The sequence below is a fragment of the Pygoscelis adeliae genome, unplaced genomic scaffold (assembly GCF_000699105.1).
Source record: "Pygoscelis adeliae isolate BGI_AS28 unplaced genomic scaffold, ASM69910v1 Scaffold314, whole genome shotgun sequence".
In the NCBI taxonomy this organism is placed as follows: Eukaryota; Metazoa; Chordata; class Aves; order Sphenisciformes; family Spheniscidae; genus Pygoscelis; species Pygoscelis adeliae.
In genome coordinates, this window is record NW_008824668.1 from 1633449 (window position 1) to 1652658 (window position 19210).

The 19210-nt window shown below is 49.6% G+C and overlaps 1 protein-coding gene across 1 annotated transcript in view; it reads left to right on the forward strand.

Moving 5' to 3' along the window:
* Positions 1–19210, forward strand: part of FERMT2 (fermitin family member 2) — a 52866-nt gene that overhangs the window by 13070 nt on the left and 20586 nt on the right. Inside the window, 1 exon segment of the mRNA XM_009322944.1 lies at positions 8438–8671. Coding sequence (XP_009321219.1) covers positions 8438–8671 — 234 coding nt within the window.

Consider the following 19210-nt stretch of genomic DNA (forward strand, 5'->3'; position numbering starts at 1 on the left):
ATTTAGGAACCAAGCAGTGAAATTTCCTGGAGACGGGCAGGGCTGGGCTGTGCACGCGGTGGGCTCTTCAGGAGGAGGGTTGGGTTTTGAGCAACAAAAAGATCGGCCGCTGCATTTTTTTGGGCACCTCTTCGGCGCTTCAGTTACCGTCCCTGCCCTGTCGAGACGTGGGCTTGCCCTGGTAAACATCACTCATGAACCCAATAAAAGGACACTTCTTTTTCCAGCAGTGCAGCAGCACGTTCCCTCGTTAGCAGAAGACACTCCATAATTTTTCCGAGCAAGGACGCATTGAAAATCTGCATTCAGCGTTGCGTCCTCATGGGCTCAGTGTCCTCCACTGGGTTTGGTTTTTGTTTTTTGGGTTTTTTTTCCCTCCTCCTTTTTTTCATTGCTCTTGAATAGCTCTCTGCGACTACACGGCGTGCTTTGACGTCAGGATTTCGCAGCGGTGAACCATGCGTGTCCCCTGGCATGCCGGGACGAGAGGGAGGTCTCCCGCGCTGGGTCGCGCTCGCAGGAATCGCAGTGTTGGGAACAAGGCTGCTTTTGTCAGTATTTTTTTTTTTTTTTAATAAGTCGAACTATTTCTCATGCAAGAAATGTTCCTCTTAAATTTAAATTCCAGCACAGGTCCGCCCTGTTTTGGACACCTCCGTGGGTGCGTTTAGATGTTCTCCTGAACATTTGTTCTCCTGAAAACAAAAGTAAGATGAAATAGTGGTGATAATTGCCCGCGGTGGTAGATACAGGAGAATCTGAGGTCCCACTTCGTGTTTACCTGTGGGTAAAAGCCCTTCTGCAGGTGGTTGCTGCAGAGTGGCTGCTGTACACTGCATTTTTCATAGCGTGTGTCAAATACGTATGGGGCATGCCATTAAGACCCCCTATTAAGTTTCATTAGTACCAAGAGCATCAGATTGCCGTGGCTACAGCTTTATTACAGCAGTCTGACAATAATTTTATAGGATGTTTATCTCCACGTTTCAAAAGCATAATTTTTTCAAGTGTCGTGACCAGAGGCTGGGAGGACTTTTCTTCCATTTTGAACTTTGCTCTGCAATTAAATCCCCGTTGGGGGGTGGAGGGGAGTCTACTCCAGTGCACACCGTATCCCAAAAGACTTAAATCCGCACTAAAATATAGATTCTGCCCCAAGGCAGCGACCGTGTCACCCAGCAAAATGCATCAGCATTTCTCTTGGACTCAAGATAAATGAAAACAGCTCTGTTTTTTAATATTTTTTTTCCATAATTATCCTGGAAGGAGTGGCTTTGGCATGTTTGAAGGAATCTGGGTTTAAAGAGGTCAGTGCAAGCAGCAAGGCGGCAATGTCCCATCCCTCCCCGTAGGGAGCAATGGGTTCAGATATATATGTGTGCGTGTGTATACACCCATAAAACATGGGTACAGCTTTGTGTGTGTGTGTACATACACAGCTGTACCCATATTTGTACGTATATATAAATAAATATATAGAAAAATATTTTTTTCTATATATTTTAAAAAAAAAAACCTCTGGCTTGGGTTTTTTTGCCGTATTGTTGACGGCAATGATGTTAGCCTAAAATGAGCCGGTCAGCTCTCTGGCATCGTAGGGTTGAAGAGGGTCCACGGGCCAGCGTTGCAGCCTGGGCGCATCTGTTCCCTGAAATCCCAATCCCTGCGCCGGTTGGGAGGACTTTTCAAAAAGCGAGCGGTGATCTTGCAGCCGTCCCCAGCAAACCGCGCGGGTCTGGATCCGATCCACTGAGCTGCAGAAGCCGCTCCCTGCACCGGCGTCCGCGGGTGGGGGAAGGAAACGCAGCGGTATTTAATGGTTGTATCAGTAGTTTCTGAAAAGTAAATATTAATGACCGTGAGAGCAGGCGCTGGCTGGAGCGGGACCTTCAGCAGCGCTCTTGGCTGTAAAACGCTTCTTGATTCTTGCCCTACCCCAGCGCCTCTGTCCTGCTCCGTGCACCGGATTAGCCATTTTTTGGTACTTCTGAATGTTTCGGGAATATTTGCAATATTCTCTTATTTTTTCAGTCATGTGGAGATGTGCCTTCAGACCTCATTGACACACACCGCTTGGTAGTACGTGGAAAAGGAAAACCCACCAAAGCAACCACATGAGGTTATGCGCAACGATTTTTTGTGCTGTTTGGGTTTTCTTTTTTCCCTCCCCTCTTTTTTTACTTTTAGTCTTAAATTGCTCTCCTTTTCAAGTTTTTAAATACTTCTGCCTTGCTTCCCATGCACGGTGGCCATGCGGTGCATCCCGAGGGGACAGGAGGGCGGAGGGGAGGGTGCATCCCCTCCCCGTGAGCTCGCCCGGGACACACGAGGCCCTCCCCAGCTATTTATTGCTGGAGGTCTCTTTTCCTTTGAAGGAGTTTTTCTTCCCCGCCGGCTTCCCAAGAGAGGTGTGTGACCAGCCAACACCCAGCCTCTGGCTTGGAGAGCCCCTGGCCGCTCCTTGGGGCTTGGGAGCGCTGGATTAATGCGTTGTCAGCAGGTATTTGAGCTTAAAGGTACTTTAATCTCCCAACTGCCTCTCAAGCTGTCTGCTGCCTGCAGTCAGGGTTTTAAATGTGCTGTCCACATCTGTTTTTCAATAAAATGTGTATTGCATATTAATTTAAAAAAAAAAAAAGAAATGCAACCCACTTTTTTTTCTTCCGTCCTTATAAAAACCCTCGACCAATTTCAGCCCATCTGCACCAGATGGATTGAAAAGCTGGAAAGGTTTTTTTTTATTTTTTTTTTTCCCCTCGGTAGATTACCAAGTACAAAAATCACTTTTGCAAGAGGAAATGCTTGGCTTGTGAGTTGGTTTCAGTCCTTGCACCATATCTTTTTTATATATATATATATAGCATTTTTGTGTGTGTGTGTGTCTGTATAAACATATCTGTATGTATATATGCCACATATATATGTGTATATATTTTATATATGCATACATTTTGTGTGTGTTTATATAATATATGCATATATTTTATATATACGTGATGTAAATGTGTATATATGTATGTTTATATACATAATATTTGTGTCTCTCTATATATGGATCAATTTGAGGTATTGTGTGGATAATGGAAAGGCATTTTGGTACCTCAACTTCCCGAGCGTGACTCGACCAGAGCAGGAATAATCATCGTTAAAGGCACCCCTGGTGCACGCTCACCGCTGGGGAAGAGCCAGGACCGGGGAGGGCTGCTGTGCTAATTCTGCTCCTATGGAAAAACAACCAGTGGGATGGATGGGCTTTGGTTCGGCCGTGTTTTGTACCGGAGGAGGATGGTCCTTCCATATTGCTCCCCCGGGAGGGCTGAAGACTTGAATCCGTTGCTCGAAAAAGCCGTCACTTTTATAGTTAAGAAATGAACTGAAACCTCTGCTCTGGCTGCATCCGCCGCCCCTCCTGAGGTGAAGAGCATTGCAGGGAAACCAGCTTCAGCTGCAAATCTTTGTTTCCAGAAATCCAACAAAGAACATGATGCAAACCAGGCAGGCTTGCAGAAGCTCCCTGTGTACCTACTCAAGCCTTATGCAGGAGCTTTCTAATAATCTGCCTCCCATGTTAAGGTGCCGGGAGGCGTTCGTAGGCTCTTTGCTGTCCGATGGATTTAATCAGGGATGTGCGTGTGAAAGAGGATCTGGTGCTACCCCGCAGGAGCCTTTCCCAGAGGAGGAGACCACCGCTGCTGGAGATTCCTGCTCTCCAAATATCGGTCTAGTGGGGTTTAACCGTGTGCCAGGGAGGGCGGGCGGGGAAAAAGAGGTTTATTCGGTCGTATGGGGCCTCTTCTGTTCTGAGCGGTGCACGGAAGGAGGGCCCATCTGCAATAGGGGATATCCCAAAATAACAAGGCAAATAGAGTGTTTATGTAACGCCAGAGAGTTGTATACTATTGCTAGTAAGTCATAAGCTCGCACAGAGAGCCTGCCAAGTGACGGTAATGCTTCTGAAGAAGGGAGGTTCAATAGCCGCTGCAGGAGCGGGGTGGAAAAGGGCCTTTTAAAATCCACATATCGGCAGAGGGACAGCGTTCGGAGCAGCCGGCTCCTGGGATAAATGGGCCATCGGGCAGAGCGGTCGGGGCTGCCTCGATCTTCTTTGCACTTCACCAAAATTATGGTAATTGTGTACATATGTATCTGTGCAGTAGCAAGCCCAGAATTAAAATACACTTCGTATGCATCTCAATTAAGACTTATGTTCTGCTACTTGAATTCTAGATGTGAATTTAGTGGTAGCTGTGGGAATAAAAATCTGCAATTGTAATTATGCTGGACAAGCTGGTGCAATGTGACTGCAGCGAGGCACCGGCATGAATTGAAAGCTAAGGATGTTTAAGGTTTAAAACACTTTATTGAGTAGCTCTTCCTCTCTTCTCATAACGTTCTGTCCTTGCAGAGGCCTCTGCAGCCCGTCTGGGTGATTTAAGATGCCTCTTGCATTTGCAGGACTGTCTGAACAGCTTTTCAAGGTGGACAGCAAGTTTGTTCCGTGGGTTTTGCTGTACAAAATGTCCTCAGCATCACCCGTGCCACGTCTCTGCCTCTTGGCACGGTTTTGGGAAGCAAAGGAAAACCAGGTTCTTCCAAAAAAATCACAGCCAGGTCCCCCAGCCCTCCTGGGCTCCCGGCAGCCGAGGCTTCAGTTCAGGCTGGGAGGTGCAGGGAGCGGGGATTATTTTTGATGCCGGGAAGGAAATGCCGTGCTTCCCTTTCCCGCGGGCGCTGCTGCTGGGGCTGGGCTCCTGGAGCTCCCTTGTCCCCAGCCCATGCTCCAGCTGATGCTGACAGCTCCAGCCCCCGTGTCCCCGCAGCCCCGCCGGGCTGCCCTGCAGCCTTCACCTGGCAGGTTCCTTGCCTGGAAGGGGAGCATTGATGGCAATGATTTGCTATGACCCTAGCAAATGCGTGCAGCTCGTTTCCAGGGATCCCTCTGTGTTCTCCTTTGCCTGAGATGACCATGATGGGAGGATGCTTTTCTATTGCACTGAGGACACCTAAGACCTGGTGGCTCTGGCATTCCTCTCCCCCTGCCGTGCCATAGCTGGGAATCAGCCTGATTTAGACTAATACGGGTGGATTTTCCCACCCCACTGAACAATTCTGTTTCTTTTGCTATTTGCTTTGATTGAGATGCTGATGAACACTTGCCGGCTCTGACCATTTCTGCTTCTTTGTGTGACGGCGTTGCCGTAAGGCTGGTACGCTTCATGGCTGGAAGTAGCAGCTCAGGGATGTGCAAGTAGCATTTAGCAGCTCGGAGGAGCTTCTGGATCCGCAAACACCTCCACTGGGATTTGCACCGTGGCTTTGGACCTGCATTCAACCTTTTGAATTCAAGGTCTGGGATCTCTAAAAGGAGTTTGCAGCACTCGGAGGCCTACCCGGGCTCTCGGCTTGCTTTCCATAAATACAAAGGGCCCAGTCCTGCGACTGACAGTAGTAAATGGGAAAAGACTGAGCTGAAATAATAAGCCTTGTCATAAAGCTGTAACCCCGACGAATCAGTGACTCGTGAATTGGGACCCTGGTGAAGATTTATAAACCTTTGATCAGATTTAACCAGGCGGCTGGCATTCCCCGGTGCGCAAGGATTGCTCCAAGCCCTGGGTCACACCAACTGCCTTGCAAAGCACCGAAGGTTTCTTGTCAACATGTTAAAACTCAACCCCACAAGTCGGCCGCTAAACATTTGCCAAGCTCTTTTTATATATAACTACCTCACGGGGCAGCCACAGACCTTTGCCTTTCTGGCCATAGCCAACGTCTCACTGTTAATTCAGAGTGTTAATTGCTCTCAGGCCGAAAGACGATGCTGTGCGTATTTGCGCCGTGGCCTGAAAGGTTAATCTGCAGCGTAAAGCCAAATCCCCTCTGTTAGGCATAAGTGTTAGTGGTTCAAAATGCCTTTTTTTTTTTTTTCCCTCCCCCCAGACTTTCAGTGCCAATTTGTTCAGCCTTCAGTAGGGCAGAAGTTGGACTTCATTACCGAAGTCCATTGTAATGATTTCTCAGATTTTTTTGAGAGTAGCCAAGGCTTGTGCAAGTTTGCATGCTTTTCTATATTTGGTTTTGTTTAATTTGATTGTACAAAGCTGTTGAAAAGTCTAGCTGAACATTTCCACTTTCTGGCTGCATGATTATGCCATTATACCAGGAGTTCACAGAAAAAAAAAAAACAACTTCTGCTGGCTTTTCTCAGTAACCCTGAGATCGAGATCCCGTTTTCGGACGGGGACAGAAAAAAGTTCGTTTGTCACGCTGTTCTCATCTTGATTAAGTTCAGACGTGGCTCGTGGGGATAGCCTTCGTGATGTCTGTCCTGGAGCGTGTTCCTCGGTACCTTAAGCCTGTTTGGTGGTGTGTCTGCTGGGGCTTCGCCCCTGGACTCTGCTGGCTTTGCCCCTGGCTTTCTGGCTGGTGCCCCGCCGTGCGTGAGCATCCGTGCCGAAGGATGGAGGAAGGAGCTGTTGCAATAAATGTCAGCTGGCAGTTTTAATTTGGGTTAAACTGATGTTTCATGTTGGGAATCTGGGATCTGAGGAGGATCTGGAGCTGAAAACTGAATTATGTTGTTACCGGTGCCTTAACCTGGGAAATGCCTTGCTTTCAAGCTTCTTTCATTATTATGAAAATTAAAATAATCCTCATACAGAGTCCATAAGCTCAAAACTTACCGGTAACTCCATCATCTGCAATATCAAGTGCAGAAGTGTCCCTGTAACTTGTCCTGCAGCCTCTTGAGGTTCTGGTGTGCTTGCTCAGATGACACCCTGCGGAAACGTTTGGTTTTTCCTTTGAAATGAGAGCTTCGGCTGTCGCCGTCGATGCTGACACCCCCCCCGGTCAGTATTTTTGGAGATGGAGGGTTTAGGCTAATCAGAGCTTTGCAAAATGCAGCTGCAGCGCCTGGATCATTCCCTCCCCCTCTCCTTCCCTTTCTCCTGCGTGGTGGGGGGACATGAATTCTTGGGGGGACATGAATTCTGGGGGGGTGGTTCAGGCGGCCAAGAAGGCCAACGGCATCCTGGCCTGTATCAGAAATCGTGTGGCCAGCAGGAGCAGGGAAGTGATCGTGCCCCTGTACTCGGCACTGGTGAGGCCGCACCTCGAATCCTGTGTTCAGTTTTGGGCCCCTCACTCCAAGAAGGACGTCGAGGTGCTGGAGCGTGTCCAGAGAAGTGCAACGAGGCTGGTGAGGGGTCTGGAGAACAAGTCTGCTGAGGAGCGGCTGAGGCAGCTGGGGTTGTTTAGCCTGGAGAAAAGGAGGCTGAGGGGAGACCTCATCGCTCTCTACAACTCCCTGACAGGAGGCTGTAGCGAGGTGGGGGTCGGTCTCTTCTCCCGAGTAACTGGCGAAAGGACGAGAGGAAACGGCCTCAAGTTGCGCCAGGGGAGGTTTAGATTGGACGTGAGGAAAAATGTCTTTACTGCAAGAGTGGTTAAACATTGGAACAGGCTGCCCAGGGCAGTGGTTGAGTCCCCATCCCTGGAAGTATTTAAAAGACGGGTAGATGAGGCGCTGAGGGACATGGTTTAGTGGGCATGGTGGTGTTGGGTCGACGGTTGGACTCGATGATCTTGGAGGTCTCTTCCAACCTTAATGATTCTATGATTCTATGACATTGCACCGTTAACGCCGGTCGGCTGTTGTCGGGACTGGAAGATGCTCTGCAGGAATGGCAGGGGGCTGCGGGGAGAGCGGGGCAGGCGTTAGCGAAAAATATTCCGGGTGTTAAGGAAAATAGGGCACAGCGACTGTCTTTTGGAGTTATCACCGTGCTTTGGTTCCCCAAATGCTTCCCAGCTAGGACGTGACCTTCAAGGACCCCACGGTTACGTCCCTGCTGGAAGGAGACGTGGCTGTTGGGTTTCGCACTGTTGTTCCTTTGGGAAGTAACTTTCAGTGTCATTTGGGAATTTTCCAGTTTTGTTTGTAGAAACTGAAAGACCTGGCGAAGATGCGGTGTTTCTATTTAATTCTGCTTGCAAACCTCCTAGTTCTGCTTTCCGTGTGTGCTGAGGTGGCGGGACTCACCTTCGGGTAGCGCAGGTGTCCTACGTGGTGGGGATGGGGAAACCCCAGAATTGATAGTTAACCTAAAAAGCTGTGCAAAATCCCTCCCGAGGAGGGTGTCGAGTTATTCATGACCCCTTGACTTCATGCTCCAGCCTCGTCGGTGCTGGGCTGAGTGATCCACGGGCACGTTGTGTCTCACCCTTATTCCTCTTGGGTTCTTTCCTACTTTTTTCTCCAAGGTGGCTTCTAGATGCTATTGAGTACAGGCAATTATTTGTATCTGAAAAGGGCTGCCGGCATTTTTGGATCAATAGTCGCTTTTCGGTTAAACGCATTTAAACTTCTGCTTTTGTCTTTTGAAAGCTAATTCTGGTCCCGGTTTTAACTGGTAAAATGGTTTCTTTGTTCTAGATGTCAAGAAAGACTGGTCGGATCACGCGCTGTGGTGGGAAAAGAAGAAAACTTGGCTCCTTAAAACGCACTGGACGTTGGACAAATACGGGATACAGGCTGATGCCAAGCTCCAGTTCACACCTCAGCACAAGCTGCTTCGCCTTCAGCTGCCCAACATGAAGTACGTCAAGGTGAAAGTCAACTTCTCGGACAGGGTCTTCAAGGCGGTTTCTGACATCTGCAAAACGTTCAGTAAGTAGCGAGTGCCGAAAGCCGACGGTTTCCAGCTGCCAGTGGGGAGGTCGTCATTTGGTTTGGCTCCTGCCTGTCCTTCAGCATGCGTGCTCATCTCATAAACTCATTAATTTAATGTTATTTTCCAGCTTCAAACACCCAACGGTCACCTGGGCATCAAGCAGCCTGCGTATCCAGTATTTTTCCCTTGCAAATCTAACCTTTTATGTGTAAATACTTAAATAACGGGACCGATTGTACCGCAGATGTAAGAAGAAATACGTTTTTTGTGCTGAATTCTGTTTTGTGGCAAGGCTGTTCTCAGTTTTGTCTTAGGCGAGGCGAAGCTGCTGGTGTTGGGTCATACTTTTTTTTCTGCAGATTTATGTGCTAGATGAAAAACAAACCCTGAAATAGGAAACCTGCCAGCTCCGTGGCTTCTCTTCCAGTGGAAAATCGTATTAGAGATTAAGTGATGATGCTTCACTGTAAAACTGTCTGGTGGAGGGAAGGAACCGAGTCTCCCTCTCTCCTCCCCAACTCCTCTTCACAATCCTTTCTCTTGTTGAGAAGAAGCCCTAGAAGAAAGGATGGATCATTTCCTACCGGGTACACGGGGCTCGTCCCGGGCTGCCGCTTTCGTGCATTGCTTTTCACCCATCTTCACAAATTTCTTATCCCAGAAGCCGGTGCTTCTTTCTCCCCCCCCCCAAACAACCTAGGAGGTGGTAACTCCGCTCCGAGGAACTCAAATAAGCGCTCGGCGTGAGCTCTGTACCGGTGTCCTTCCCGGTTGCTCCCCTCCGAAAGGAGCCTGCAACCCGACCTCGGCCGTAGTAAATCTATTTCTGCTCTCAAAAAGCAGCTAGGGTTACTCTTGGCTGACCCAGTTGTTTCGTGAGGCAGGAAGAGCTCAGCCGTACGTGCGGTGTTACGGCGTGGCCTTCGGCGCATCTGTGGTTAAGTCGGTATATATAGCTGATTACGAATCTTTGCTGTTTCTTCCCTGGGTTTTTTTTTAAATGTAAATATTGGGCACTTTCTCCTTAAAATAGAAAAGGCTTAGCCAGCATTATTTCCCAGTCGATTTTGCTTCCCCCCTGTCTCCCGTTGCCATTTTTAATGCCATGCTAGACGGAGAGGTCACGGGCATCCGCTTGGTTGCTGATGAATCTAGCAGTGAGTCACGTCAGGAAATTCTGATACAGTTAATCACGTAACAAGAGATCTTTCACTGATGCCGCAGAGCAGTCAGAACCTTACATGGGCCTGAAGCAGCTATTTATTCAACTCCAGGGCTCTCAGTGTATTTATGAACAAACCGGCAGAATAATGCTAATATTTAAAGATGTGGAAGGGGAAAAAGCCGCTCGGGTAGCTGCAGCCCGGCTGTGGTAGGAGCTCTCTGCAACAGGCAGGGGGGACACATCTGTCGAGGGTGGTTCTGACTTTCCTTCCATGGCATCCGACGTGCTGAAATAAATGTTTCCGATTTTGGGGAAAGCAGGATTTTTGCTGGAAACTTCACTCTCCTTTTAGTGACTCTTACCAGCCTGAGCTGACTGAGGATGGACGGAAACTACGTGGCTGAGTACAGCGATTAAATCTTGTTTAGCCCTTGTCTTTGCGTTTACCGGGAGCCAGATGTTCAGCAGAGCTACGGGGAAGACAGCCACGTCGGCTCAACGTCGGCTCGAGGGAAGGGGGAATCGGGATGCAGGGAAGAGGTACTGGAGCTGGAGGGGCTGGAAGCTCTTCCGTGGAGCACAGAGGTATTTGGACGTCTGTATGATATAGATATAATAGGTGTGTTTGGACACCTGTTATACAGAGGTGTATATATAATAGGTGTATTTGGATACCTGTATAATATAGCTATAATAGCTGTATTTGGACAATATATTTGGACACCTATTATATATAAATCTATATATATAAATCTATATATAATAGGTGTCCAAGTACAGCTATTATAGCTATATTATACAGGTGTCCAAATACCTCAGTGGTCCAGGGAAGAGCTTCCCAGTGGCATGACATATATATTTATATTTTTTATATGTGTATATATATATCATATATAGGAACCAAGAGCTACTTGGGGCAAACACCAAACCATTCCATGCAAATCCCGGTCACCGCCTGTCCTTTCTTCCTCTGTTTGTGACCTTGGTGCTGTGCCGTGGGTCAGACACGTCCTCAAGCGCGGGGTCCCGGAGCCGAGCACTGACGGAGACAGGAGCTAATCTCGGCCGGGAGGTCACACGCTTGCCCGTCGAGAGGTGCTGCTGCTTTCTGGCGTGCAAAATCATCCCAGGGACGTCACGCTGAATTTGCACAGGGTGTTTCGTTCCTGGAAGGCATGGGGGGATATCTGCCCGCACCTCGGTGCCCACCACGGCTTGCCAAAAATTAGAGCGGCTGTAGGGTGGTGGGATCATTCCGGCTCCCTGCAACAGCCCAGGGAGCTTGCATTTTCCTTTTCGTCCAACACAGCCCTCTCTTGGGGTCTTGCAGACCATGCTATAACACTTTCCCAACCCGCCTGTTTCCCTCTTTTATTTTTCCCCCCAGGTTAGTGTTTATGCTGCCCCATTTTTCTCCATTACCTTTTCCTGCCCTCCACACAGCATCTCTGGACAGGTTGGCTGCAGAGAGCACTCGTACCCCGTCTTAATCATGCTAATTGTCTCCCCAAGGAAAACTGAGTAGATATTTCAGGGTAGAAGGGGAAAGAAGTAGTCCCTGCTCTAACAGCACAGCTCTTGTCTCTGCAAATCCCTTGATTTCTAAAGTTAGGGTCCGGTGTGGCCTGGACCAATGTCCAGCCGACAGAACTGTGCTTGTGAGTTGCTCATGTTTTGGCTGTAACTGTTTGCTGTCTTTGCCCCCGGAGCATTTAATTACACACTTCAGTAATTTTAGCATATGGCATGATTAATGAGTAATTTAAGTGATTCCTCATGTTGTCGGGACTCTAACCGGTTGCATTTATAAAATCCTCTATACGCAAGCAGGAACACACTCAGGTGAATTATTTAGGGTTGTGCCTTTTCTTATATTCCCTTTAAATTGTAGCCAGAGGTGTCACCGTTGCAGCATGTGGTTGCTTTTTAAAGAAAAATCTCTGTTCTTGCGCAGTGAAGTTATTGCAGAGGGCAGCTCCCGCCGCCGGCCGGGCTGCGGCTCCCCGGGGGCAGCCCGGAAGGTGGCTGTGGGAAGATGCTGGAGCCACTCGCGCATCCCTCGCTTTCTTGGAGGTCGTGCGAAGCCGGAAAAAAACTCGATCTCATTCCCAGTCGCTGGATTGCAGCCCCTCGATTCCCACAGCAACCGGTCGGGAGGGTTAACGGCACGGATTGACCCTGCCTGCGGTAGGAGCAGGGAGGAGCAGGCAGGAGGAGAGGAGCGGGGGGCGGTGGATGGGATGGGCAGCCCTCACCCGAAGGGTGGCCTGGAAGACTGCCCGGGAGCAGCTGCTGGCAGGCGGCGCCGGCCTGAAGGGCCAGCTTTGATCTGCAATTAAAGACCAGAGAAAGAGAAAGTAAAACTTCACTTTTTTTTGTTTGTTTTGTTTTTTTGGAGCGGCAGGGGTTTGTGCTGCCTGCCTGACCGGCAGCGGGGCGCGGAGGTTGGGATGGGGTGCTGCCTGCGGGGCTGCCGTGTGTGCCCCTCTCCTCTCGTCGTCCCGCTGGGGAGTTATTTCTGCCCAGCAGACTGCCCATGAAATACACAAATGCAATTTGACGTGGCTGCAGTCAACGCTGTATTGGCGTGGGTGGGAGTAACCTCATTGGAAAGTGGGATTTGGGGAGATAAGAGATGTGGCTGCACTGCAGAGCTCCTGCTAACCCATCATCCTACATAACAACGAGCAGAAAAATCCTCTTCTCCTCCACAACGGTTGCATTGCAGAGCTCCAGCTAACCCATCATCCTACGAGCGGAAAAATCCTCTTTTCCTCCACAACGGCTTCGTTTGATTCCAGGACAGCGGACGCCTTGCATCTGCTCATGCCCTTAAGCTGCTTCTTTCCAGCACCCCCTTTCTCCTGCTGCCGCCTCTATTTTTTTTCCATGTGTCCTGGGAGCAGTAAGGGACTCCAGGCAGGATCAGCTGCTGCTTTCTGGGCACGTGGGAGAGGAAAAACAAACAGCGAGATGCAAGTGTGAAGGTTTTTTCCCATGCCTCGGCGTTTCCTGCCCCGGCGATGCTGCTTCTCGGGGGAAGCAGCGCATGTTGCAGAGCCGCAGGGCGAGGGGAGATGCTGTGATGGGGTGAAAGCTTGCATCCTTCTCCTCTTCTTCTGGCTGTGAAGATTTGGGGTCTGCGCTGCCCTCCAGCCTGAGCAGAGGAGCAGAGATCATTGCGGTTGGTGCTGGTGGGAGCTGGGAGCACCGGGAGGAGGATGTGCTGCCGGAGCTGGGAGGAGGCAACTCTGGGAGGAAGCGCTCCAAAATTCATGACTACACCCTCCCTTACCCGCCCTGGGGCTGCACAAGATGAAGAAATTCCCTTCAGGTCTTTTTTTCTTTCCCCAGAGGACGGTAGGGCATCACACCCAGCTCCTGCTTCGTAATCCTCAAAGAGCTTCGTGTGAATTAATCACCTGTTTTGGAAAACAAAGTCTGCGGAGCATCCTGTGTCAAGCAGTGGCAGTTTCCGTGCCCGCATCCCGTCTCGCTCCGGTCCCCAGCTCCCCGGGGGCGAGGGACACCGGGAAATTGGGAACCCCCTCTTGCATAGGTAAGGGTGGTCCCGTCCCAGGGAGCTTGTGGGGCCGGCAGAGAAGGGATGGGATGCGGAGAGTCCCGTGCGGGGGATGGGCTGCTTCCCGTCACCTCTCCCTGCCCCAAAATGACAAGGGGTCCGAGGCCGTGTGACGGGTGGGAAGGCGATAGCCAGCCTTCCTCGCTTCAGCCACCGAACGCAACCCGAGATGAGGTGGCGGTGGCATTTGGGAGCGGCGTGATGCAAGCCCAGCCCGAGCAAGGCGACACCGTCCAGCAGTCTAGATGCCGAATATGACCCTACCTTTTTTTTTCTTTATAAATGGTCTCCGCTCCAGTACAGAACGTCCTCTGACTTCTGAAGTATTTGTAATATTTCCACACCCTCAGTTGCCAAAAAAACTTCTATAAAAAGCTACTGGGGTGTTTTTTTTTTTTGTTTGTTTGTTTTTTGGTTTGGGTTTTTTTCCGCAAAACTGAAACCCTTTGGTACTCCGAGACGCGCGGCATTCCCAGGGGTCTGCCCGTGCCTGTTAGCGCACGGAGCCGCAGCCCCGGCACGGTTGCTTTCCAGGAGGCAAAGCTGTCTGCAGTTACTCCTCGCCATTGCAAACCCCCATCGCAAACCCCTTTAAACCTTTTTTTTCTTCCTTCGCGCCCCACCGGAAAGAAAAAAAGTAGCATTTTTCCTAAAATAGTGGGGCTGAAACGGGGTCCTGGTAGCTGCGTGTGAGCATCTCGGGGGATATTTGGGGGGTGACACCAGCATCTCATGATGCAGTCTCTGGATGCTCCGTAGCACCGTGAAGATGCTTGGAGACGGCGTTCGTGTACTGGCGTGGAGACAGAGCCGGTGAAATACTGAGGAAGGGTTTGCTGCCTTTTGCTGCCACGAGCAGAGAGGCTTGGCAGTAGCGCAGCTATTTCTAAATATGTCTAGGGGATGGGTGTGGAAGGAAATCTTACCATTTAGAGAGTCGGCCAAATTGCAATGTACTCAGCTTTTTAAATTGCGAGGCCCAAGCGTACCGCTGCCAACTTCTTCATTTCGCTATTTTCCTCTTTTATTGCTTGCCTATATTCAGCTGCAGCTGTTGTGTGGGATCCAGACAAACACCAGAAACTGGACTGTAAGGGAAATAACGAGATTTAATTGCAAAGTGACATTTCAGTCAGGGGAAAAAAATATTCCCCTTTCTCCCCCCTCCCCGGCCCGGTCCTTGTTCTGCCTCTTGAGTAGCATCAGGTTGTATGTCACCGCGTGAGTCAGTGAATTTTTTCATCCTTACTCTGCTGTTGACAGAGACCCTTTAAATAGACTTTCATCCTGAAGACGTTAGGAGATGCTGGCAAACCCAGTGCGACCGCCTTCCGTAAGATCATTCTGATCGCTCTTTATGGTCCGATGCAGAGGGTGTGAGTGGATTTTTCCTCTTGTTTGTGGTGCTTAATGTAATTGAGTTTAATTTGACTTCAGCTGCAGTTCAGATACTTCAGGGGCAAGGCTCGAAGTGCTGTCTGTGCTCTGAGAGGCATCCGGATAACTGGAGTCTGGGGATTTCGTCCCGCTTGTGGAAAAAAACCATCCAAACGTGCAGCATTTGTTGACTCTGTCTCTCCGATGGCCCTTTTTATTAGCCTTGCAATAACGCTTGGCTCCATCGCCGCTGGCTGCCTCCTCCTCCTCCTCCTCCTCCTGGGTCCCTCCCGGCCGATGGTGCCTGATTTCGACTCTGGGTACCACTCGCGCAGACGGCGTTTGCGAGCAGCGGTCGCGCCGCTGCAAACCCCGCTGACCTCGTTTGTCGGCTGGTTTTGCAGATCGTTGCTCCGGCGGCAAGTCAACAAGTCGACAGGGACTTGGGTTTTCCACACTGAATTTGGGAAGGCTCGGGCAAAGCCCCTGCCGGGGTCAGCCCCGGTTTGGTCTGCGCCCGTGGCACTCGTTGGGCATCTCAGGAGGCTTTGCGGGATGTCCTGACATAGCTGCATGGCCCGGGGCAGCAAGCGGAGAACTTGGCTTTTACCCAAATAAATATTTAAGCAACCAGGCAGCTGAAGAACCCATAATAAAATGTTCTGAATGTAGGCGGGTGTACGAACCTGGTAAACTGTGCTAAAGGGGGTGAGGACCCGCTCCGCCATCAGGTGCTGCCCAGCGTCCGGTACAACCACGGTCTTATCTCCAGGCACTTCAAAAGTTCTATAAGTCCTTTTTTTGCCTCTGGCCTGTTTTGCAAAACTTTATCTCGAGTGAATTTATGTTGAAGATAAGTCAGATACTTAATTCTGTAAACTTGATCCCTAGAATTCACTCATTCCAAAGAGAGATACGTTTGGTTTTGTTTAAAGTCTGAAATGGGAGAGAAATAGGGTTTGAGGTCTTATTTTTCAAAGAATCGTCATGTCGATGCGCAAAGGCTGTAATTTTTATGAGTCATTGCTTTGAGACAGCAGTGATCCAGTGCAGAAATATCCCACTTCAAAACACATTTCCTAACGGAGGGTAACTGGATCAGCATTAAAGAGAGGATTTCCCCTGAATGCTGTCTGTGCTACAAGTAAAATTACGGAGTTTTTATGCTTCAGGAGCTGACCAGGTGAACCAGCTCTCTGGCCTTTTAAGGGAGCCAGAAATCGGGTGGAGAAATGGATGCTAAGAGCTTCTTTGGAGAATTAATTTTTCTTATATGTCAAAACTGAGTATTGAAACTAGTGTGATTTCCCATAATTTTCAATTTTGGGGAAGTCGGTGCGTACTCAGACAGCGCTTCCAGTCGACGGTGCCGTGTTGCGTAGGGAGGTGATGCAAGAAAACCGCAAATCTGATTTGTCGTGGGAGTGAGACTCCGTCCCTCGGAGCGCCGAAGTCGTCACTGTGTGTCCCCCGACCCCTTGGCGTGCTGCTTGGTGGGGTCTGGGGACCCTGCATCTTGGATGGGGACAAAGCAGCAAAATCACCCCTTCTTCCACGCCGAGACACGTGGATTTCGGTTCCGTCTCTCACCACAACCGCTTTCCCATCGCGATACACCTCGGTGGTTAAAGATGCAGCAGCTGCACTCTTTACTTGGCGGATTCAATGCAAAAGAGCATAAATTGTGAATTTTGCGCCCTGCAAGGCGGATATTTTTCTTTAAAGGCAGTTTTCTGGGTGCAGTCGGTACGGTGTCCTGTGAAGAAGGAGGGTTTCATCCCAGCTCTGCTGTTCGCCTCTGGGTGGAAGATAAACGGGCACAGCTGGGCTGGGTGAGCTGTGCAGGGGCTGGATGGGAAATGAGGGATTACATGGGGAAAAAGGCAATGGATTCGTCTTCGATGGGACACAGCACAGGCACGAGTGGGCTCTTGCAGGCAGATCGATGGAAAAGAAGATGCTGTAGGGAGTAAAATGGCTTCATTCAACAGCTGGAAAATTTTTTTCTTGGAGGTTAAAAGCCGCCTTCCCAGTTGCATTTTTGAAATGCCACCTATGAAATGCATATATGTGTGCTCCTCTCGCCAAAGGGCATTTCCCTCACTTGATAAAATCATAGAATCACAGAATAGTTTGGGTTGGAAGGGGCCTCTCAAGGCCATCTAGTCCAACCCCCCTGCCGTGGGCAGGGACATCTTCAACTAGATCAGGTTGCTCAGAGCCCCGTCCAACCTGATGTTGAACATATCCAGGGATGGGGCATCCACCACCTCTCTGGACAACAAATCCCCTAAGTTTGACGAAGCCCTTCTGCTCAGACGTGGACGTGGAGCTGCAGCAACGTTCGGGCTCAGCCACAGCTGCAGCTGGTCCAGCGTGGGCTGGAGGAGATGTCAAAATACAAACGGTTCCCAGTCGGATCCGGCCAAAAAATGGTTTTGGACCAGATTTTGGTTGGTGCTTTCCCCTCCGTACGGAGCGCGCCACGTATCGTCGCAGATGGTTTCTGCTGCCGGCTGCCACCAGCAACGCCGGGGACGCTCGGTAAGAGGCTGGATAGCTGGGTTTTCACGCGCTTACACAATAAATAATAGAAATAAAATGCTAAGAGGCTCATTTACAGTAAATTCTAGTAGGCATTGCCAGTGCCATCTGTCTCGTGTGTACGGACAAGGAGTCTGTTTTAAAGCAACCGCAGCCCCCACCAACTCATCAATTGAAGGGTCAACACATTAGCCTTGTTCAGAAGGTCGCTTCTCCTGGTCCACCCACATTTCACGGACCCTTTTTCCTTCGAAGTGACCTTTGGCAGGAGCGGCTCGGCTTCCGCTGGAAAACGTGGATGAAATCGTTAACGGAGAGTTTCGAGTGGGAATTTGGGGCTGAAGTCAAACCCTGGGGAGATGTTTTACCCCAGGCGAACAACTCCAGCAAGTGGGCTCCTCCGGGTGCGGTGGGAATTAGTAAAAAGCCCAAACCTATATAAAGGACTTGAATTTTTTTGCACTACTTGGATACTTTAAGGATCTTTCTCTTGCTCTTACGGCCAGAAAACGGGGGCTGGGGCTCTGGAGCGGTTCCTAGTCTCAGTTTCCAATTAGCTGGAGCCCTACCATCTGCAAGCCCTTCCACCCCAGGATAGGCTCTGCTTTAGCTACAGTAACTAAACACCGTGTTTGCCAAGCCCGGCTCTGTTCAAAACACACTTTAAGACCCTTTGTACGCTTATTAATCATAAGCAGCCGCAAACATTTTTTTCACCAGCAGTTGACTGAACGATTGAAACGTGCAAAGTCGCTTCTCGCTTTTTCTCTAATTCTGGGGTAGGAAATAAAAACAACGTCGCTCTCTTGCTGCTTTTCTGCTCTCTGCTTTTTAGCACGATGCGCTTTATTTTTCGTTTCCCCTGCAACCCTCAGTTGGCTTCAGTGGGTTTGTAAAGTCTCGGAGACGGTGGTATGCCCAGCGGACCGCTGCTCGGGAGAAATTTGCGGCTTATCAATGGGAAACGTGCTCGGCTGGAGGGAAGCAGGGATGTTCCGGCATCGCGAGGATACCGCTGCCTTTGCCGTGCCCGGCGGCCGTGCGCCGTTGCGAAGCGGCTGCCGAAAACTTGCCCGTATCCTTTGTAATCCGACGATAGCGTCACGAACAACTGAGGGGCTATAAAAAGTCACTTTGAAATCAGATGGTCAAGCTTTGGGCCGTCTCCAACAGATGCTGCAGGAGCCGAGCTTGGCCCGGAGCCTTCTCTTGGCCTCTCTGAATGGTTTCAGCTGAGAGGCTGTATCAGTTGCTAATGCACCATAAATAAACATCAGAGTATAAACCTTGCTTGCAAAATACCAGGGGAACTCCTCATTTTAGGCTGTGCTGCGTGTTGTCCCTTGCGCATGACCCTGGTTGTCCCAGCAGATTTTTTCTTCATGAGGTAAGCCGGCTGCGATAAATGGGAATGCAAATAGCTGTCTGGGTTCGTACGCTAGGTATTTATTGCTAGAAATGGTCAAAAAGTTGTGCAGTGAAACTAACTGTTGGTTAGTGGGTGCAGGGATAGAGTTTGGCATGATAATGTCTATGTAGTAATAATAAATCAGTGTTAAATTAAAGCTTAAATTAAATAAAGCTTATATCTATATAAATATTATATAAATAAATACATAAATAAAAATAAAGCTTAAATTAAAGCTGTGCCAGATGATGGTTTGGGATGGGAGACCTGCGATATGAAAGATGGTTAAATCCAGAGGTGCCCAACCTCTGGTTTCGGGAACGCCGGGGCTAGCGGGATCCATCCCTGGAAGTCGCCTAAAATCAAGTCCCCCAAACGTGACAGGCGCGGTGGGGTTGGTGGCGGCGCACAGGCCGTTATTTAAAAGAGAAGGGGGGGAAAAAAAAAGGGGAAAAGCG